Source organism: Tripterygium wilfordii, chromosome 10 (assembly GCF_013401445.1).
Source record: "Tripterygium wilfordii isolate XIE 37 chromosome 10, ASM1340144v1, whole genome shotgun sequence".
NCBI classification, from domain to species: Eukaryota; Viridiplantae; Streptophyta; class Magnoliopsida; order Celastrales; family Celastraceae; genus Tripterygium; species Tripterygium wilfordii.
The window spans coordinates 2,802,449-2,817,681 of record NC_052241.1 but is presented as its reverse complement, the minus strand read 5'-3'; the positions used below and the strand labels follow the sequence as shown (position 1 = coordinate 2,817,681).

Here is a 15,233-nt window from a genome sequence, read left to right as displayed (position 1 = left end):
AAGTCACCTTTGTCTTGACTCTATGTGACTGATCTGATTATGCACTGCCGACCTTCTGACTTGACTTGATTTGACCATTGGGGTGGGACTCTACTCATACTGGATTGCATTCGTGTAGACATTATTCATAGTAGAACAAATCACAACCTTGATTCTTTCAAGCGGGTACCTTTCCGAGTAAGGCTTCTTACTCGTAGGGCCACTACTCAAACTTACCAAAATTAGGTTCTACAAGTGGAAAAAGAATTACTACTCAAAATGTAATGATTATTTGTGATTTCGACATGTTGTTCATAAATATGTCACTTGGAAGTCTTCCACAGTGGCCCCATGATTTCGAGACCATGAGAAGCTTTCAACTATACTCATTCCTCTTTATGCATTGTGATTGAGCATTCTTTTAGCGCATTGGAAAAAAAATGGGTTATCTTATCAAGGATGCCATCATATCCTTTATAAAACACAAATTATTGTTGTGGTCGCATATATGGCCCTACACAATTTCATACGACCGCGCACAATTTTCATGCGACTGCATGTTTTGGACGATGCAAAGTGTTTCGCTTTCGAATACTTCTACGTGACTTGTCACGCTTCCCACAACTGGGCTGGACTAGAAGAAGCTCTTATTTTGGGTAATGAATTCTTGCTTTACGAGTTTAATTGTGGGCATGGGCCTTCGAGCGTTCATTGATTCATTTTTGCGTCGAAAGAGTCAAGGGTATAAATGTCCAGATAAAATAGGGGCATTTCAATAATTTCAGGTAAATGTCTTTCCCTCTTTCCTTCATCGGCACATCGCAGCAGCCAACAGTCGTTTCGGATAGATAGTGAATGCAGCCGTGAGGCTGATGCTCTGAAAGCTATTAAACGATGGTCACTTCAGTCACCTATCCTCTTCAAACCAGGTAGAAACCCTAAATTCGAAAGGTTGTTTTTTTATTCGATCATTCGCATTTCGCATTATAGATTTGTTATTGGCCTTGGTTTCTGGCCAATCCAATAGCGGCATCAATTCCTGCTTAGTTTATGGAAGATTTTTTTTTTTTGAGTCTGGCCTCTATACTTTGATTCACTAAAGTTTAGGTGCGTATGACGGGTTTTCTGGATTGGATACTTGATCCATATTTTTTTCAGTGTAATAGTGGTTTTCTAACCTAATGCTGAAGCAGAATTTTTTTCTCTGAATAAGTAGAAGCTATGTTTATGGTACCTCTGTGGGCTAGTTGAATTCCATGTTGATAGGTACTGGACCTACTGGTTGATGATTGTAGATGCAAAACTACGTGAATATGTGTACAGTTCACTGTAATTCAAAATTTTGCCTTATGAGTTATGAGGAGATTAAACACTTGCAAGTGTTCTGGATGTTGTGTAGTCTCCGCTTATGTATTCCAGTATGGGCTGGTTGATGATTGTAGATGCAAAAATACGTGAATATGTGTACGGTCTGCTGTAAATGCATGTTCAAAATTTTAGTTTATGTGGAGATTAGACCCTTGCAAGTATTCTGGATGTTGTGTAGTCTCTGCTTATGTATTCCAGTTTGTGCTTCTTTTACTTATTAATTGTTTGCCTTTTGAAGATTGTTAATTATTTGTTTTTCATTCACACCATATGATAGTTTTTTTGTCCGATTCAATATTTATCAATATTATATGTAAATGTTCTCTCCTTTTTTGTTGGCTGAGAGTACAGAAGAAAAGGATGAAAGCAATCACGACTGTAGGATATATTAGATGGAAAATGTGGTTTAAATGGATGTCACGCAACATCATCAGTTATTTGAAGATTTGGATTTCTTTTATTCCTGCATATTTTCATTACTGGACAGGGTCAGAACTTCAGTTCGACTTATCAATGATAAAGGAGAAGGGTTTTGAGTGCAATGAATACCATTTGACATAACCATAACAGATTGGCCTAGTGAAAATTCTCTTGAGATTTTCGGTTTTCTTGAGACTGTTTGTTTTTCCCTTTGGTTTTTCAGCAATTTTGCGTCTCTTTTTTTTGGCGAGAGAAATGGAATCTGCGTATCCAGTAGTCCTGTTACTCGTGTTAGTTTCATGAGGACGACTATTGAGTGTAAGGAATCAAGGATAGGGAAACAGCCCATTGAAGTGCCATCAAATGTCGCGATAGCAATGGAAGGTCGGGATTTGAAAGTGAAGGGCCCTTTGGGGGAACTTTCCATTACTTATCCATCAGAGGTGAAGCTTGAAAGGGAGGATTCTGGAAATCTAAGGGTCAGAAAGGCTGTAGAAACTAGAAGGGCCAACCAAATGCATGGGCTTTTCAGGTAAAACCATGAATTTTTTTATATGTCCAACGCCTTATATAATTGTATTACTCTGTTCTTATTGACTTGGTTTCTTCTAACTCCACAAATAACTTAGACTTTTGAATTTACGCTTCTTATGAATCTGCTATTGATATGCAATCTTCCAGCAAAACCTTGTTTTAAAAACTTTAGAGTTTTCTATAATCATTTACAAAAGTCGCATGCACAATCAATCAATTGGGACCAGCTTCAGTTTGAAACAAGACCTACTTTATCAATGGAACTGTGTTGTTAACTATCCTGAAAGTTACTGATATAGCCTTTATCATATCTTTTCTTGGACATCTTTGTTGGGTTTATGCACTACTAAGTATTTCTCAGACACAGGGCTATATTGGTATGTATTCCTTTGGTGTTTGTTGTCTTTGCCAGATGGTTGCTATAATAAGTGAGGTGGGTTTGTCAAGTTTAGTATTACATGGTTGTTGGATGAGATGATATTCACACAACCGGAGACATTTGTCTGAGGGCATGCAAGCAGATAGGGAATTGAAAGTATTTATATACTCATCAGAAACATATGGAGTGTCTATGTTGAATGCTTTTCCATACATGACACGCCATTCTGCTCTGGAGTATAAAGGTAAAATTCACAATAGGTACTTAGACGTTAGTCTTGGGAAATGGATACCTAGATATAAACCTGCATTTTGGATACTGGAAAATCTAATAGGTGATAGAATTTGCCTATTGACCAATGAAATTCTGGCTGTTCTTTGGTGTTCCTGAAGTAATGAGTAAGGACCTTTCCTGTAGATAAGGAGATGATAATGGAGAGCATCAAAGGGAAGTGCCCCTTGTAAATATTTTATTTCTTTATGCGGATATTTGGGCCAAAAGACCAGGAATTCCAGAAAAATATATACTACCAAAAAGAAGTGAAAATGGGCTGAGAAGACTCCCCAAAAGCCATAGGAAAAATGTAAGGATATGAGACTTAACTTTTACAAAGATTACTGAAAGGCATGAGTTTTAGCATTTATACATCTTTAAAAGTTCCCCCTCTTCCCCTCTTTGCCTTTTCCATCTTTTATTTTTCAAGTGCTATTTCAGATTTTGCATAATCATTTATCAGCAGGAACTAAGTGATTTAATTTAAAAGGATGTTAGCTGAATCAAAATTTGTTCTATACAGTAAAGGGTTTGGTATCATGCTTGCAGGACACTAACCAACAACATGAAGGTAGGAGTATCTAAAGGGTTCGAGAAGAAACTTCAATTGGTTGGCGTTGGATATCGCGCAATGTTGGAAGGAAGAGACTTGGTATTAAGTCTCGGGTTCTCGCATCCAGTTAGGATGGAAATCCCTGATGGTCTTCAAGTAAAAGTTGAAGAGAATACTAGAATCACCGTTAGTGGATACGATAAGAGTGCCATTGGTCAGTTTGCTGCTTCTATTAGGAAATGGAGACCCCCTGAACCATACAAGGGTAAAGGAGTGAAATATACTGATGAAGTTGTAAGGAGAAAGGAGGGGAAAGCTGGTAAGAAGAAGTAATCAAATTTTCCGACAATTACTTGCAGCATATTGTTCCAATTCATGTCTAAACCCACGGCCCATTTGATTTAAGCATCTGAACTGGAGGGAAAAAGCAGCCCAATAAGTCCCATACGAGCCCAGTTTTCAAATGGGCCTGTAAATATGGGGCCTAATACTCGGAAAATAAAATGAAGAGACAAAATTTATTCTTGAGATATTCGGTCACTTAGTTCAAAATTGGCTGCTTCTTGTCTTCCCACTTGACTAATCTTTTTGATGCTTCTTCAACCTGCAAAAATGGATTGGAATCAAATGTTCATTGCCTGGGCCTAGAGGGATCAGGCCCATTATTGTTTCTGGGCCGCCTAAGTAATGAGGAAGGGAGCTTTTACCTCTTTGTTCCAGTCTGTTCTGAATGTGACCCATAGCAAAATAATGGTTTGCAATACTGTGCCACCAATCATCCCTGACCAGATTCCCTACATCAGATGATAGTCAGATTATATTACTAATTTACCAATTAACCCATATGAATAAATCTTCTTCGTTTTTTTTTTCTAATTTACCTTGGCACCAAGATTGAAGTACAAGCCAAGCAATCCACCCAAGGGAATGCCAACAAAATAGTAACACCCCACATTGACATATGCAACGAAAGCTTGCCATCCACAACCAACAGCAACACCTTTGCCAATGAGAAAAATAATAAAATGTTAATACTAGTGTATAATTGGAATCAAGATTTTTTTTCCTCCCGAGAACGACACCATATAAGTTCATTATTTGAGCATCCGCTATAAGTTTAAACTCATGTTGTTAGGCTCGTGCACACAATTTTTTTTTACCTAACAACATAATAAGTTGGGACGAAAAACCCAACACGTGGCCACAAGGTATTGCACTCAGTGAGGAAATTGAGACCTTGTTCGACATTAAAAATATGTTCAGTATCAATTTAATCAGAGATTTACCAGACAAAACGGGCTGCACTCCGTTAAGGATAACTGTGATCGCTAGAAGTGGAGAAAGGTCTGAGACTGCGGCTGCAACAACTTCGCCTTCAGTGAATGCATAGCTGATGACATTACGCAGCGCCAGCACTAATATTGCTGCCACCACCGACAGAATGAAGGACGCCGAGGTCACTATCACCACTGAAAATGATGCAGATTTTGGGTTTCCAGCTCCAAGCTCGTTGCTTACTCTTACACTGTTAACCATCAAAACAACAAAAATTGCTAATTAATATATATAATTCTCTTATGCACATTTAAAATGTGGATTTATGTTTTCATCATTGATTTGGAACATGTGGGACTCAAATCAGTGAGTCTCACTGATCATTTCACTTATCCATACCCTCAAAAAATAATTCACATTTTAAGTACACGCTTAAGTGCGCATAAAAAACAAACTTTATATATATATAACCAAATCTTGCAAATTAAGGTAGATAGTGGATACATATTATATAACGTTGGCTACAGATTTTGATTCGGATTTGAGCAATAATCAGATTTGTTGTGGAAGTTGGCCTAGCCTTTATATGATAACTTCGTGCGTCCACGCCGACACGTGATTCCTCCTAAATTTTTATGCACGTGATGGCACAAAATTTCTAGCACGATCAGAAAACGTCTAGTGCGGCACGTGACAAATCTAGCTAGCTAGTAGTTTCTGTCATTAATTCCCATAGCGACTAACAACAAATATAAATGTAAATAAATCATGTCAAGCGAATTTCTATTGGAGCCCTCTCATGGGCCACACCCCGATGTTTTATACGATCAAATGATTCATTTGAGGTCGAATGAAAAATTATATAGGTCAGTTATATGATCTACTATGATATATTATTTTTAGTGTAGGCATATAATATAAATGCGAATACTTCATTGAAAGTGTAGATGATTGTTCCACGAGGACATATCCGGCTGTCACCCGGGCTACTCGACGGAGATTTAAAATAGATAATTGTTGTGTAAATAAAATATAATCTTAACATTAAATTAAACTGACCTTGCAGCTGCATTGAACCCGACTGCTACCATGAAGACCCATCCAGATATTGTCATGCTGAAACAAGTAACGACGAAAATATCAATAATTGATTAAACGACAACCTCACAGCTGGTATTAATTAGAATTAATTTCAAATCACTATTAAGATGGTTAATCCAAATTGATCACCAACTCTCATATCCTACAAACAATAATTCAAATTGGTAGGAATGCGACACATTGTGGGTCCAAAAATGTGAGTGTGTCCAAACACAACACAAACATTACCCTAGTCGCTTTTGAAAAGCCAAATTCAATATTTTCTTTTTGACTTTTGTACAATAATTAGCCTAATAATAATCAACTTGGACACTAAATTTAGTTAATATATCTTAATTATTCATATAAATCATGCATAGAATATTAGATGGCACAGACAATGCTAAGGATTCTTGTGTTTTTTTGTCTCAATTTTTTAAAATGCTGAGATGAACGTACATGATTCATGTAAAATCATGGGTCTCATATGAATCATATGAAATCGTGTACGTCTATCTCAGCATTCGAAAACTGGGACAAAAAATACTGGTATCCATTAGACAATGTTTAATTAAACTTACCAAATAGAGAGAGAGTCCAAAGCTACTTCTGGGTTAGGCAGCAATCCAGCCAATAGAACAAGAAAATCATTATACCAAGCCTCCAAGCACAACATCACAGCCGATGCAGCCGACAATTTGAAGAACTCCGACAACCCCGAAAAAGCTTGCATACTAAACCCATCCCAAGTGTACCTACACCTAGGACTCTTGACTATGTATAAATACTGTGCCACCACAATGATCCACCACGACAAGCTCAGAACCAACGAAGAACCAATCAATCCCCATCCAAGCTTATAAACTGCCACCCAACTTAGCAAGAAATGAATGCCTAATGTTACGACCGAGATGTATGCACTCGGCGCAACTATGCTTTGTGCCTGTAAGAATTTCTGTTGAGGAAAAACGGCAGCGTATGCGAAGATTTGTGGGATGAGACCGTAGACGAAAACGGCTGCGGCCGACGCTATTTCCTCGGATTGACCGAGGAATAGGAGGATTGGTTTTGAAAAGATGTAGAGGATTGTTAGTACAACTCCAGTCAACCCGAGGAGGATCGTTGACCTTTGAAGATATACGCCTAGCATTTCGTATTTGTTTGCTCCATAGGCTTGTCCACATAGTGTTTCCACTGCACTCCCCATTCCCAACTGTTTCATAACGTAAAAAAAAGTTATGAATCTCACAACAAATACCATTAATTATCATCCCCAAAAGCTTAAATTATGTGAATATTGAAAAATCGAAAATGCAGAGGATGTATTGTTTTACCTCTAGCTATTTCATGCTAAGATGAACGCACATGATTCATGTGAAATTGTGTACGAATATCTCAGCATTTGGGATTAGCTGTGACAGAAAACATTGGGATCTTCTGGAAAAAAAAGAAGAAGAAAAAAGAAGCATATCTATTCAGCCGTACCATGAGGCCATAAGCGAAAATCTGGATGCCATTGTTGCCGAGAGACGAGGCGGCGAGCTCAAGATTACCGAGGTGGCCTGCGAAGATCTGGGTGGACATGGACATACAATAGTTGATCATATAAACAATGACCGCAGGCGCTGCGAGGTGAAAGAGAAGCTTGGATTCAATCCAGGTGGCTCGGCGTAGGCGCTGCACGAGCGGCACTTGCGTGTTCGATAACACAGTTTCAAGCTCGCTACTCACTTCATGTCCGCCGGTGGATAATTTGGGAAGTTTTTGAGACTCGGATTGAAGCAAAGGTTGGTCCAGAGATGCCATCTTAAACTCTCTTTGTTATGTACAAAGAGGAGGCACTCCCTGTTTGTTGGGTGATGGAAATGAATAGTTCGGGAGGGGGATTATATAGGGGGTTGTGCGAGTTTAAGAGTGTTTGGCTACTGGGATTGGGAGACAGCTAGTGAGAATATGTTGATGGTCGCAGATCGCAGTCGAGGAGGGGACAACGTGGGCCATGTTACTCACCAAAAAATATTGTGGAGAGGAACTATAAACGTGGTGTGCGGCTGTTACGTCATTAATGGGTTTTTTTTTTACAAAAAAATAACCATCCCTCAATCTCCTGTTAAGAAAATAATCTCGCAATCTCCTGTTGAGACAACCCATAATTTCTTTTGTTTAGTTTGGGAGAGGGAGTATCAAAGTTACTAACTATACTAGATGAGGAGTTGGGGACTCACTCCCCCAAACTAATGAGATTATGAGTTTTAACAACAGGGAAAACGATATTATTTCTTGAAAAAACTGTGATGGAAAGGATAGGAAAATCTGCAGAGTGCTCCAAAGCAGACAATACTTAGACGCAAACTCCCACATCAAATTGATATAACTCAACCGAGTAATTTATAAATAAAGGTACACTCTATCTCACACAACTAAGACTTTTTTTCGACTTAAGTATCATAGATGACAATTCAAGAGAATAAAGTTGTACAGATTCAAGCCCAAAACGAATAATTTTTTTTGTTAATTTTTGGTGTGGATTTGCTAACATATTGTACTTCATTTTAAACAGACTGATTGAATGAGTGTCCGGTTCCACACGCATCACAAAATTACATGAATTAGTAATTGTTTGCTTTACTTACTATAGCTAAGTCAAAAACAAAATGGGAATGAATATTAAGCGAGTATTGCGTTATCCGCGTAGACAAACGCTAGTCCCCAGGCTTACCTACCTGAGCTGAGTTGTCCAACAACGTGATTCACGACTTTCAAAAGACTCAAACGACGCCGTTTTTAACCATCAGTTTGTGAAAAAAGGCGCGGCCATGAAAAATGCCCTAGATATTTGTATCGAAAATGACATGTAACCACCATGAAACTCCAGCAAATTTATTTTATTGATTTAATCAATGGAATAGTTTTATTTTCACTATTTTATCTCATAATTCATTGTTCAAAATTTATTGTTTTAATATAGATTCTATTATTTTTTAAATCAAATTTATTGTTTTAATATAGATTCTATTATTTTTTAAATCACAATCTATAATTCATTGTTTTAGTTCTGAATTCATTTGTTTAGTTCTGAATCCATTTGTTTTTGAAATTTCATTGAAAAACACAATGAAATTAAGATTTACCTGATAAAACTCATCGACAATGAATCATGTTAGAAAGAGTTTATGTGTTGATTCTGAATATGTAATTTTTTTTTTAAATCTAACATGTATTTTAAGAGTTACAACGTTTTAAAATTTCATTTAAGAGACTTGGTCTCCCATGTACTACCTAGCACTACTGACTAGTCATAGATTACTACATTTGATCATAATTCAAGAGCACTTCAAAATTAAATGTTAGAAATTCATTTTTTTATATATATACACTTTAATATATAGGGAAAATGAAATATATGTACTAGCTTTTTTTCCCTAAGCATATTATGTAGTGCTTTAACTTGTCTGAAATTATAAGAACAATCAGATTGTTTACAAACAATTAGAACGAGAATTAAAGAACTTAAAACTCCAAGAATGTGTTTGGATTATGGGATTTGGGGGAAGGGAAGAGAAAAGAAAAATAGTGTCCTTCCAATTCCCTTGTTTAGGTAGTTTGTAAACAATTAATATGAGGGATTTGAAGGGAATTGGAGGGAATATTTCATTATATTTTTGTCAAAATTTTTTCTCGCTAAAATGGAATCATTTGGAGGAGAATGATCACTAATTAAGCTATCTATAAGTTAAAAACTTATTTTACCCTTGTACATAATACTTATTACTTAAAACAAATGATAAGGATAAACTAGTAAAAATTAAATGACTTTTCTTTTCTTTCTTTTTTTATCTATCCAAACATGAGAGAGAGAAAAATGTATTCTCCGTTCCATTCTCTTCTCTTCTCTTCCTTCCCTTTCCCTTTTCTTAATTCCAAATACACTCTTCTTAGAGTTTATTTGGATTGAGGGATTTGGGGGAAGGAAAGAGAAGGGAAAGAAAGTTTTTTTCCAATTCCCTTGTTTGGATAGTTTATAAAATTTTAAGAGGTGGGATTTGGAGGGAATTGGAGGGAAGATTTCACGACACTGTTGAGGGCAGCCATGTACGACCCCCCCGCCCGCCCGCCCACCGAAAATTTCAATTTAAACCCTTTGTTGCAAAAGAAAGATCATACTCAAATGACTCAAACAAAAAGACATGTCACAATTATTATTTATCTTATTTTATAAACTTTTGATTTTTAATATTATCTTCTATCCTCAAAAAATTCATGTGTCCATCCTAAACCACCCCTTCCATTATGGCTTGGCTTCACCCACCCCTTCATGTATTACTACATTTTTATGAGACATGGCCTCGTTTTTCACCCTCGTACATATACAGATACAAAGACTGTAAAGTGTAATAGCTTTTCCACTGTTGGGGGCAGCCATGATGGATCGTAGGTGCATGTATCGGCGTCAACAATCTAAGAAAGACGCTACTTTTGCTCAATAGTCTTTTCTTTTTCCTTTTCCTATTTTTCTCCTTTTGTTCTGTCTAAAGGTCTCTAACTTTTGTCTTCACTCTTCAATCATAAAGGAGGTGAAGCTGTGAGCTATTCCTTAGGGAACGTCCATTGAAAGACAGGAGCGGAAGTTAAAAATTGCAAATGAAAGTGTTACGTATAAAAGTATGCGTCGTGAAAAGGTAAAATTGGTTTGTTTAATTGTTTTCACTCGTATGTACAAACATACATGTAAATAAATCAATCAATTAATTAAAATAATCAATTATATAAAGTTATGTTTATGCATAATAATAACTACATGTGACACTTATTAATGCATGTAAGATACTAAAAGATCTAGTCGTGGAAGCTATCTGTCTCCCAAAAAAAAAAGCAAAAAAATAGAAGAAAGAGATCGATTTGTCAATCTTTTGTAAGAAATAATAGTTTATAGATATCAGGTAGTTCACAGCTCAACATCGATTAATATTGTATTAAATTAAGAATATCATTCTCATCGTGACCACTTTTATGATCTAGCCACATTTTAAAAAACAAAATAAGATAGTGTTAATCTTTACCAAAATACTTTAATGGACTAGAGAATACGAGAGGGATTAACACAAGCATTCCCATGTAGAATACTAAAGCACATCCCCTAGATCCCCAAATTTCGGTGATCAGATTTTTTTTTTCTATATAAAGCAACGTTTAGGGTCCCGTAATTCTCTATAGTCTACATTCTGTATTTAATGATTGAGAAAAAGTCGGACAAAATTTAAAAATAAAAAAACAAAAATGTGATGTGATGTGATACACATCCCAAATCATTGGATTGAAAATGTATATTCTAAAATTTTAAATGATAACCTCGAAAATTTTAAACGAATTGTGGAATTCTCATATCTGCGAAAATGAATAAATACCTAAAATAATCATATTTTTTAATCATATTGCAAAAACACCTTCCCTTGTATTCGCTCTTCATTGTTCTTATTCTTCTCGCTCTGTTAGGGTTAAACCTTTTTGAGGAACAATCAAATGAAACAAGATCAGTATTGCGCGGCTCTACTATGGATTTGGTTCGATGCTATGTGTTCTTGCACCTTCAACGTCTCTGGGATCAGCTATTTTAGGATATTATGATTGCATACATGACGCTTCTCACAATTTTGTTCGAATGCATACTCAAAATGACATTGATTTTGATGAATGTGGTTTAAATCCCGTGGATTCCAGAGATGGATATGTTCAAAATGAGAAAAATGAAGACGAAAAGATATTATGTTTGAAGATACAAACATGACTATGAAGGTTACGAGATTCAATAGCCAAAATATTTAGTACAAGAAGAATATAGTTTGTCTACTTCTTTTTAATATCTAATAATTTAACTGTTTTTTTATTATTGGACACGTCTGTTCAAATGTGAAATTATTCAATATTGAACAATTTAAAATAATTGATTGCTTTTGTTTTAGCATGAATTATATAATTTGTCACACCATCTTGGCTTGGCCAATATTCAATTCATGTTATTGATTCTCTTTGGTCGCAATTATATATAGTCATATAGCCAAGTATGTACGTAATCAATTTCATTAACGCATGTTTATACTAATGATGCCAAATACGCCAACCTCGAGATTCCCAACGTTCATGAATTACATAATATCCGACACTGCGACACATGCAGGCTGCTGCCATGCAGGTGCATGTTTGACAGTGTAATTACGATCAGTCATGAAAGTTAAAAAGTTGTAGAATACTAAAGCACATCCCCTATATCCCCAAATTTCGGTAGTCAGTTTTTTTTTTATATATAAAATTACGGCTAGGGCTCCATAATTCTCTAGAGTCTATATTCTGTGTTTAGTGGTTGAGAAAAAGTCGGATAAAATTTAAAAGTGAAAAAACAAAAATATGATGTAACACACCTCCCAAATCATTGGATTAAAATTGTATACTCTGAAATTTTAAACGATAACCTCGAAAATTTTAAATGAATTGTGGAATTCTCATATCTACGAAAATGAATACATATAATGAATTCTTAATTTTTTTTTTATATTTATCTAACAAACTTTAAAATTGTAAGATAAACAGTCAGACGATGATGATGTATATGTTAGAGATTTTATTGAATAGAAATTGTAGAGAGTTGATTAATAAGTTTGACTGTCTCCCACTAACCTAGTCTTTGGTTAAATCACAAATTTTGTGATTGACCTAGTCTTGTGACATCATAGGGGTAGGATATAGTGGCTAGAATATCTCTTTAACTCGTGTGATTTCTTGATATCACTGCCACGACTTTCTCACCTACTTTTCCTATATATAGAGCTAGAGCTCTAATTCCCTTTTGCAAAACACACTTCAAGTTTATCTTCTTCTTTTGCTTCCTTTGCATTTCGTGTCTTGAGAGAGAGTTCCACTCAATTCATGGTTCGCTGTTACACTAGCAATTGTGTTATTGTTAGTGTGTTCCGAGGAGGCCTAAGAGGTGATATTGCACAAGTTGTGAGCATGATAAAGGCAAACAATAAATCACTTTAAAGTCAGAGGTGAATACCTCGACTCGGTTAATTTCGGTTCTCAAAGAAATGTCAATCTTGTTCAATTTCATATTCAATAAATGTTTTTTTGTTTATATGTATGAACGTCGCTAACGAGTCTATTTTCTTAGGCGACAGAAGACAGGTTATGTACGTGTTTTTTAACTACCGGGTCCAACCGTATATATGTATATATAAATGTATGTAGTACATGAAAAACATTTAAGTCAAAACGTCAGCGTCCTACTGTCCTCCAAGGCTACAATATATGTATCACGTGGAGGATTCGCATCGTGTAGACATTCAAAACTATAGTAGGGTTCCCTATACGTTCAATGGGGCTCAAAAAATCTCTAAATTTTTTGAAAAATTATACTATATTTTGATAAATTTTAGCAATTCGACCATATATTTTTATTTCAAATAAAAATTCAATTCAACAATAAAAATGTATGAGAACCACGAGTAGTTCAGATGACATTTATGTGTGTTGTATCTTATAAAGGTCTCAAGTTCGAGCATCTCTATCCCCTTCCTCTGTAAGAAAAATATATATATATATATATAGAATGTTTTTGGTTTATATTTAAAAATTCGAAAATGTCATGAATTTTTTTTTATATCGAATTTAATTTTTGTTTCGGACAAAAAAATACGTCTTTGTATCTATAGAAAATCCCACGATGGTACAACCCAGAGCCAGTCTCCCCACCATCTCAGCCCTTTGGGCTGTGGCAGTTCCCAGCCCATCCACATGGAAAAAGGCTGGACAATGAGTTGAAGACTTGAGCAAGCTTATAAGCTAGACACCAAGCCCCTCAACAACCGATGTGGGATTTTATCCCTTTAACACTCCTCCGCACTCGTGGACTGGGTATCAAAGCCCAAGGCCCAACGAGTGGACTTTTATCGGGGACGAGCACACCTGCTCCGATACCATGTAGAAAATCCCACGATGGCACAACCCAGAGCCAGCCTCCCCACCATCTCAACCCTCTGATACCATGTAAATAATTCTGAGCCCCTTGGGCCTCCCCCTTAATAGGCCTTTTAAGGGGGAGGCCCAAGGGGCCCAGAATTATATACATGGTATCGGAGCAGGTGTGCTCATCCCCGATAAAAAGTCCACTCGTTGGGCCTTGGGCTTTGATACCCAGTCCACGAGTGCGGGGGAGTGTTAAAGGGATAAAATCCCACATCGGTTGTTGAGGGGCTTGGTGTCTAGCTTATAAGCTTGCCCAAGTCTTCAACTCATTGTCCAGCCTTTTTCCATGTGGATGGGTTGGGAACTGCCACAGCCCAAAGGGCCGAGATGGTGGGGAGGCTGGCTCTGGGTTGTACCATCGTGGGATTTTCTACAGTATCCATTAGATTGAATACTCCATATTTATAATGTTTTTCAAAAAATGTAATGCCCCAAAAGGCTACTACGTCGCCAACCGTCGACTTGGATTTGCTTTTGGGGCCTTCTTAGGTCGGAGACAATATGTTAGCTACACATGCAAATGGGTCCTCTGGTTGAAGGATTATTAATTTTAATCTTTTAAAAATTTAATTGAAGGTGGAGTATTTCTATTGATCGGTTATATCATATAAGCTCGAGTTGACCATCCAATTGGTTCGATTTGAATTATCAGGAGGATGTCTACTATCTAACCTATCAAAAAGATGGACAATCAAACCAATCAAAATCTGTTTGTAAATCATTTGAAATAGCATATATGTTAAGGGTCAAAAATTTCAAATGCTACTGAAATGGTTTTTTTTTTATGGTTTTATAAATGCTACTCCATTTTGTCGTTTGATTGCTGAAAATGCACACATTTGAGATTTTTTATCCATAAGGCCCAGTTTGGTAAAGCATATTGAAAATAACAGACATGCTAGTAGAAATGGTGGTAGCAAATATGCTAGACAATTTTAGTAGTAGATATGCTGCCTGAATGGTTGATAGTGTTTGATTCAACTTTTGTTGGTAGCTTATGATTGTAATATTATGTGATAAATTACGTGCATGGATATTATGCATTTTAATTAAAACAAATGCAAATAAATAGTAAAATAAATAACAAAAATTTGTAAAATAAACATAAATGATTAAAATAACTACACATGTCACGCTATCTCTGTCATTAATGTACAAGAAAACAAATAAAAAGAAATAGAAAAATCTTGATTTTTATTTTAAAAATATCCTTAAGAGAGCATCAGCAGGATGTTGGTGAGGTGCACTGGATGATCTTGACTGTGGGCCCAGGTTGAAAAAGTTGTCCATAAAGGGAGAAATTTATAAGCATATTGTGGGTATAACATTAAAAGTTTGAGGACAACAATGACA

General features: G+C 36.1%; 2 protein-coding genes across 2 annotated transcripts; one reads left to right on the top strand and one right to left on the bottom strand.

Annotated features, from left to right (window-relative positions):
* Positions 1-754: 754 nt before the first annotated feature.
* Positions 755-4,030, top strand: LOC120007464 (50S ribosomal protein L6, chloroplastic-like). The gene is made up of 3 exons (XM_038857703.1): positions 755-908; positions 1,991-2,299; positions 3,503-4,030. The coding sequence occupies exons 1-3, from the start codon at positions 874-876 to the stop codon at positions 3,837-3,839; spliced, it is 681 nt and encodes a 226-aa protein (XP_038713631.1). The 5' UTR covers positions 755-873; the 3' UTR covers positions 3,840-4,030.
* Positions 3,837-7,733, bottom strand: LOC120007462 (protein DETOXIFICATION 40-like). The gene is made up of 7 exons (XM_038857702.1): positions 7,347-7,733; positions 6,443-7,074; positions 5,841-5,897; positions 4,793-5,031; positions 4,388-4,506; positions 4,214-4,300; positions 3,837-4,110 (listed from the first exon to the last, which is right to left on the bottom strand). Exons 1-7 carry the CDS (start codon positions 7,665-7,667, stop codon positions 4,048-4,050), a joined length of 1,518 nt encoding a protein of 505 aa, XP_038713630.1. The 5' UTR covers positions 7,668-7,733; the 3' UTR covers positions 3,837-4,047.
* Positions 7,734-15,233: the final 7,500 nt, after the last annotated feature.

What these genes read in the sequence shown, in the direction of transcription:
- LOC120007462 (XM_038857702.1), bottom strand. Translation starts at nt 7,667, where the DNA reads ATGGCATCTCTGGACCAACCTTTGCTTCAATCCGAGTCTCAAAAACTT. An exon ending in TTTTCGCTTATGGCCTCATG is followed by an intron (nt 7,075 to 7,346) that starts GTACGGCTGAAT and finishes GTTATGAAACAG; the next exon opens with TTGGGAATGGGGAGTGCAGT. An exon ending in GAACAGACTGGAACAAAGAG is followed by an intron (nt 4,111 to 4,213) that starts GTAAAAGCTCCC and finishes CCATTTTTGCAG; the next exon opens with GTTGAAGAAGCATCAAAAAG.
- LOC120007464 (XM_038857703.1), top strand. Translation starts at nt 874, where the DNA reads ATGGTCACTTCAGTCACCTATCCTCTTCAAACCAG. An exon ending in ACCTATCCTCTTCAAACCAG is followed by an intron (nt 909 to 1,990) that starts GTAGAAACCCTA and finishes TTGGTTTTTCAG; the next exon opens with CAATTTTGCGTCTCTTTTTT. An exon ending in CAAATGCATGGGCTTTTCAG is followed by an intron (nt 2,300 to 3,502) that starts GTAAAACCATGA and finishes TCATGCTTGCAG; the next exon opens with GACACTAACCAACAACATGA.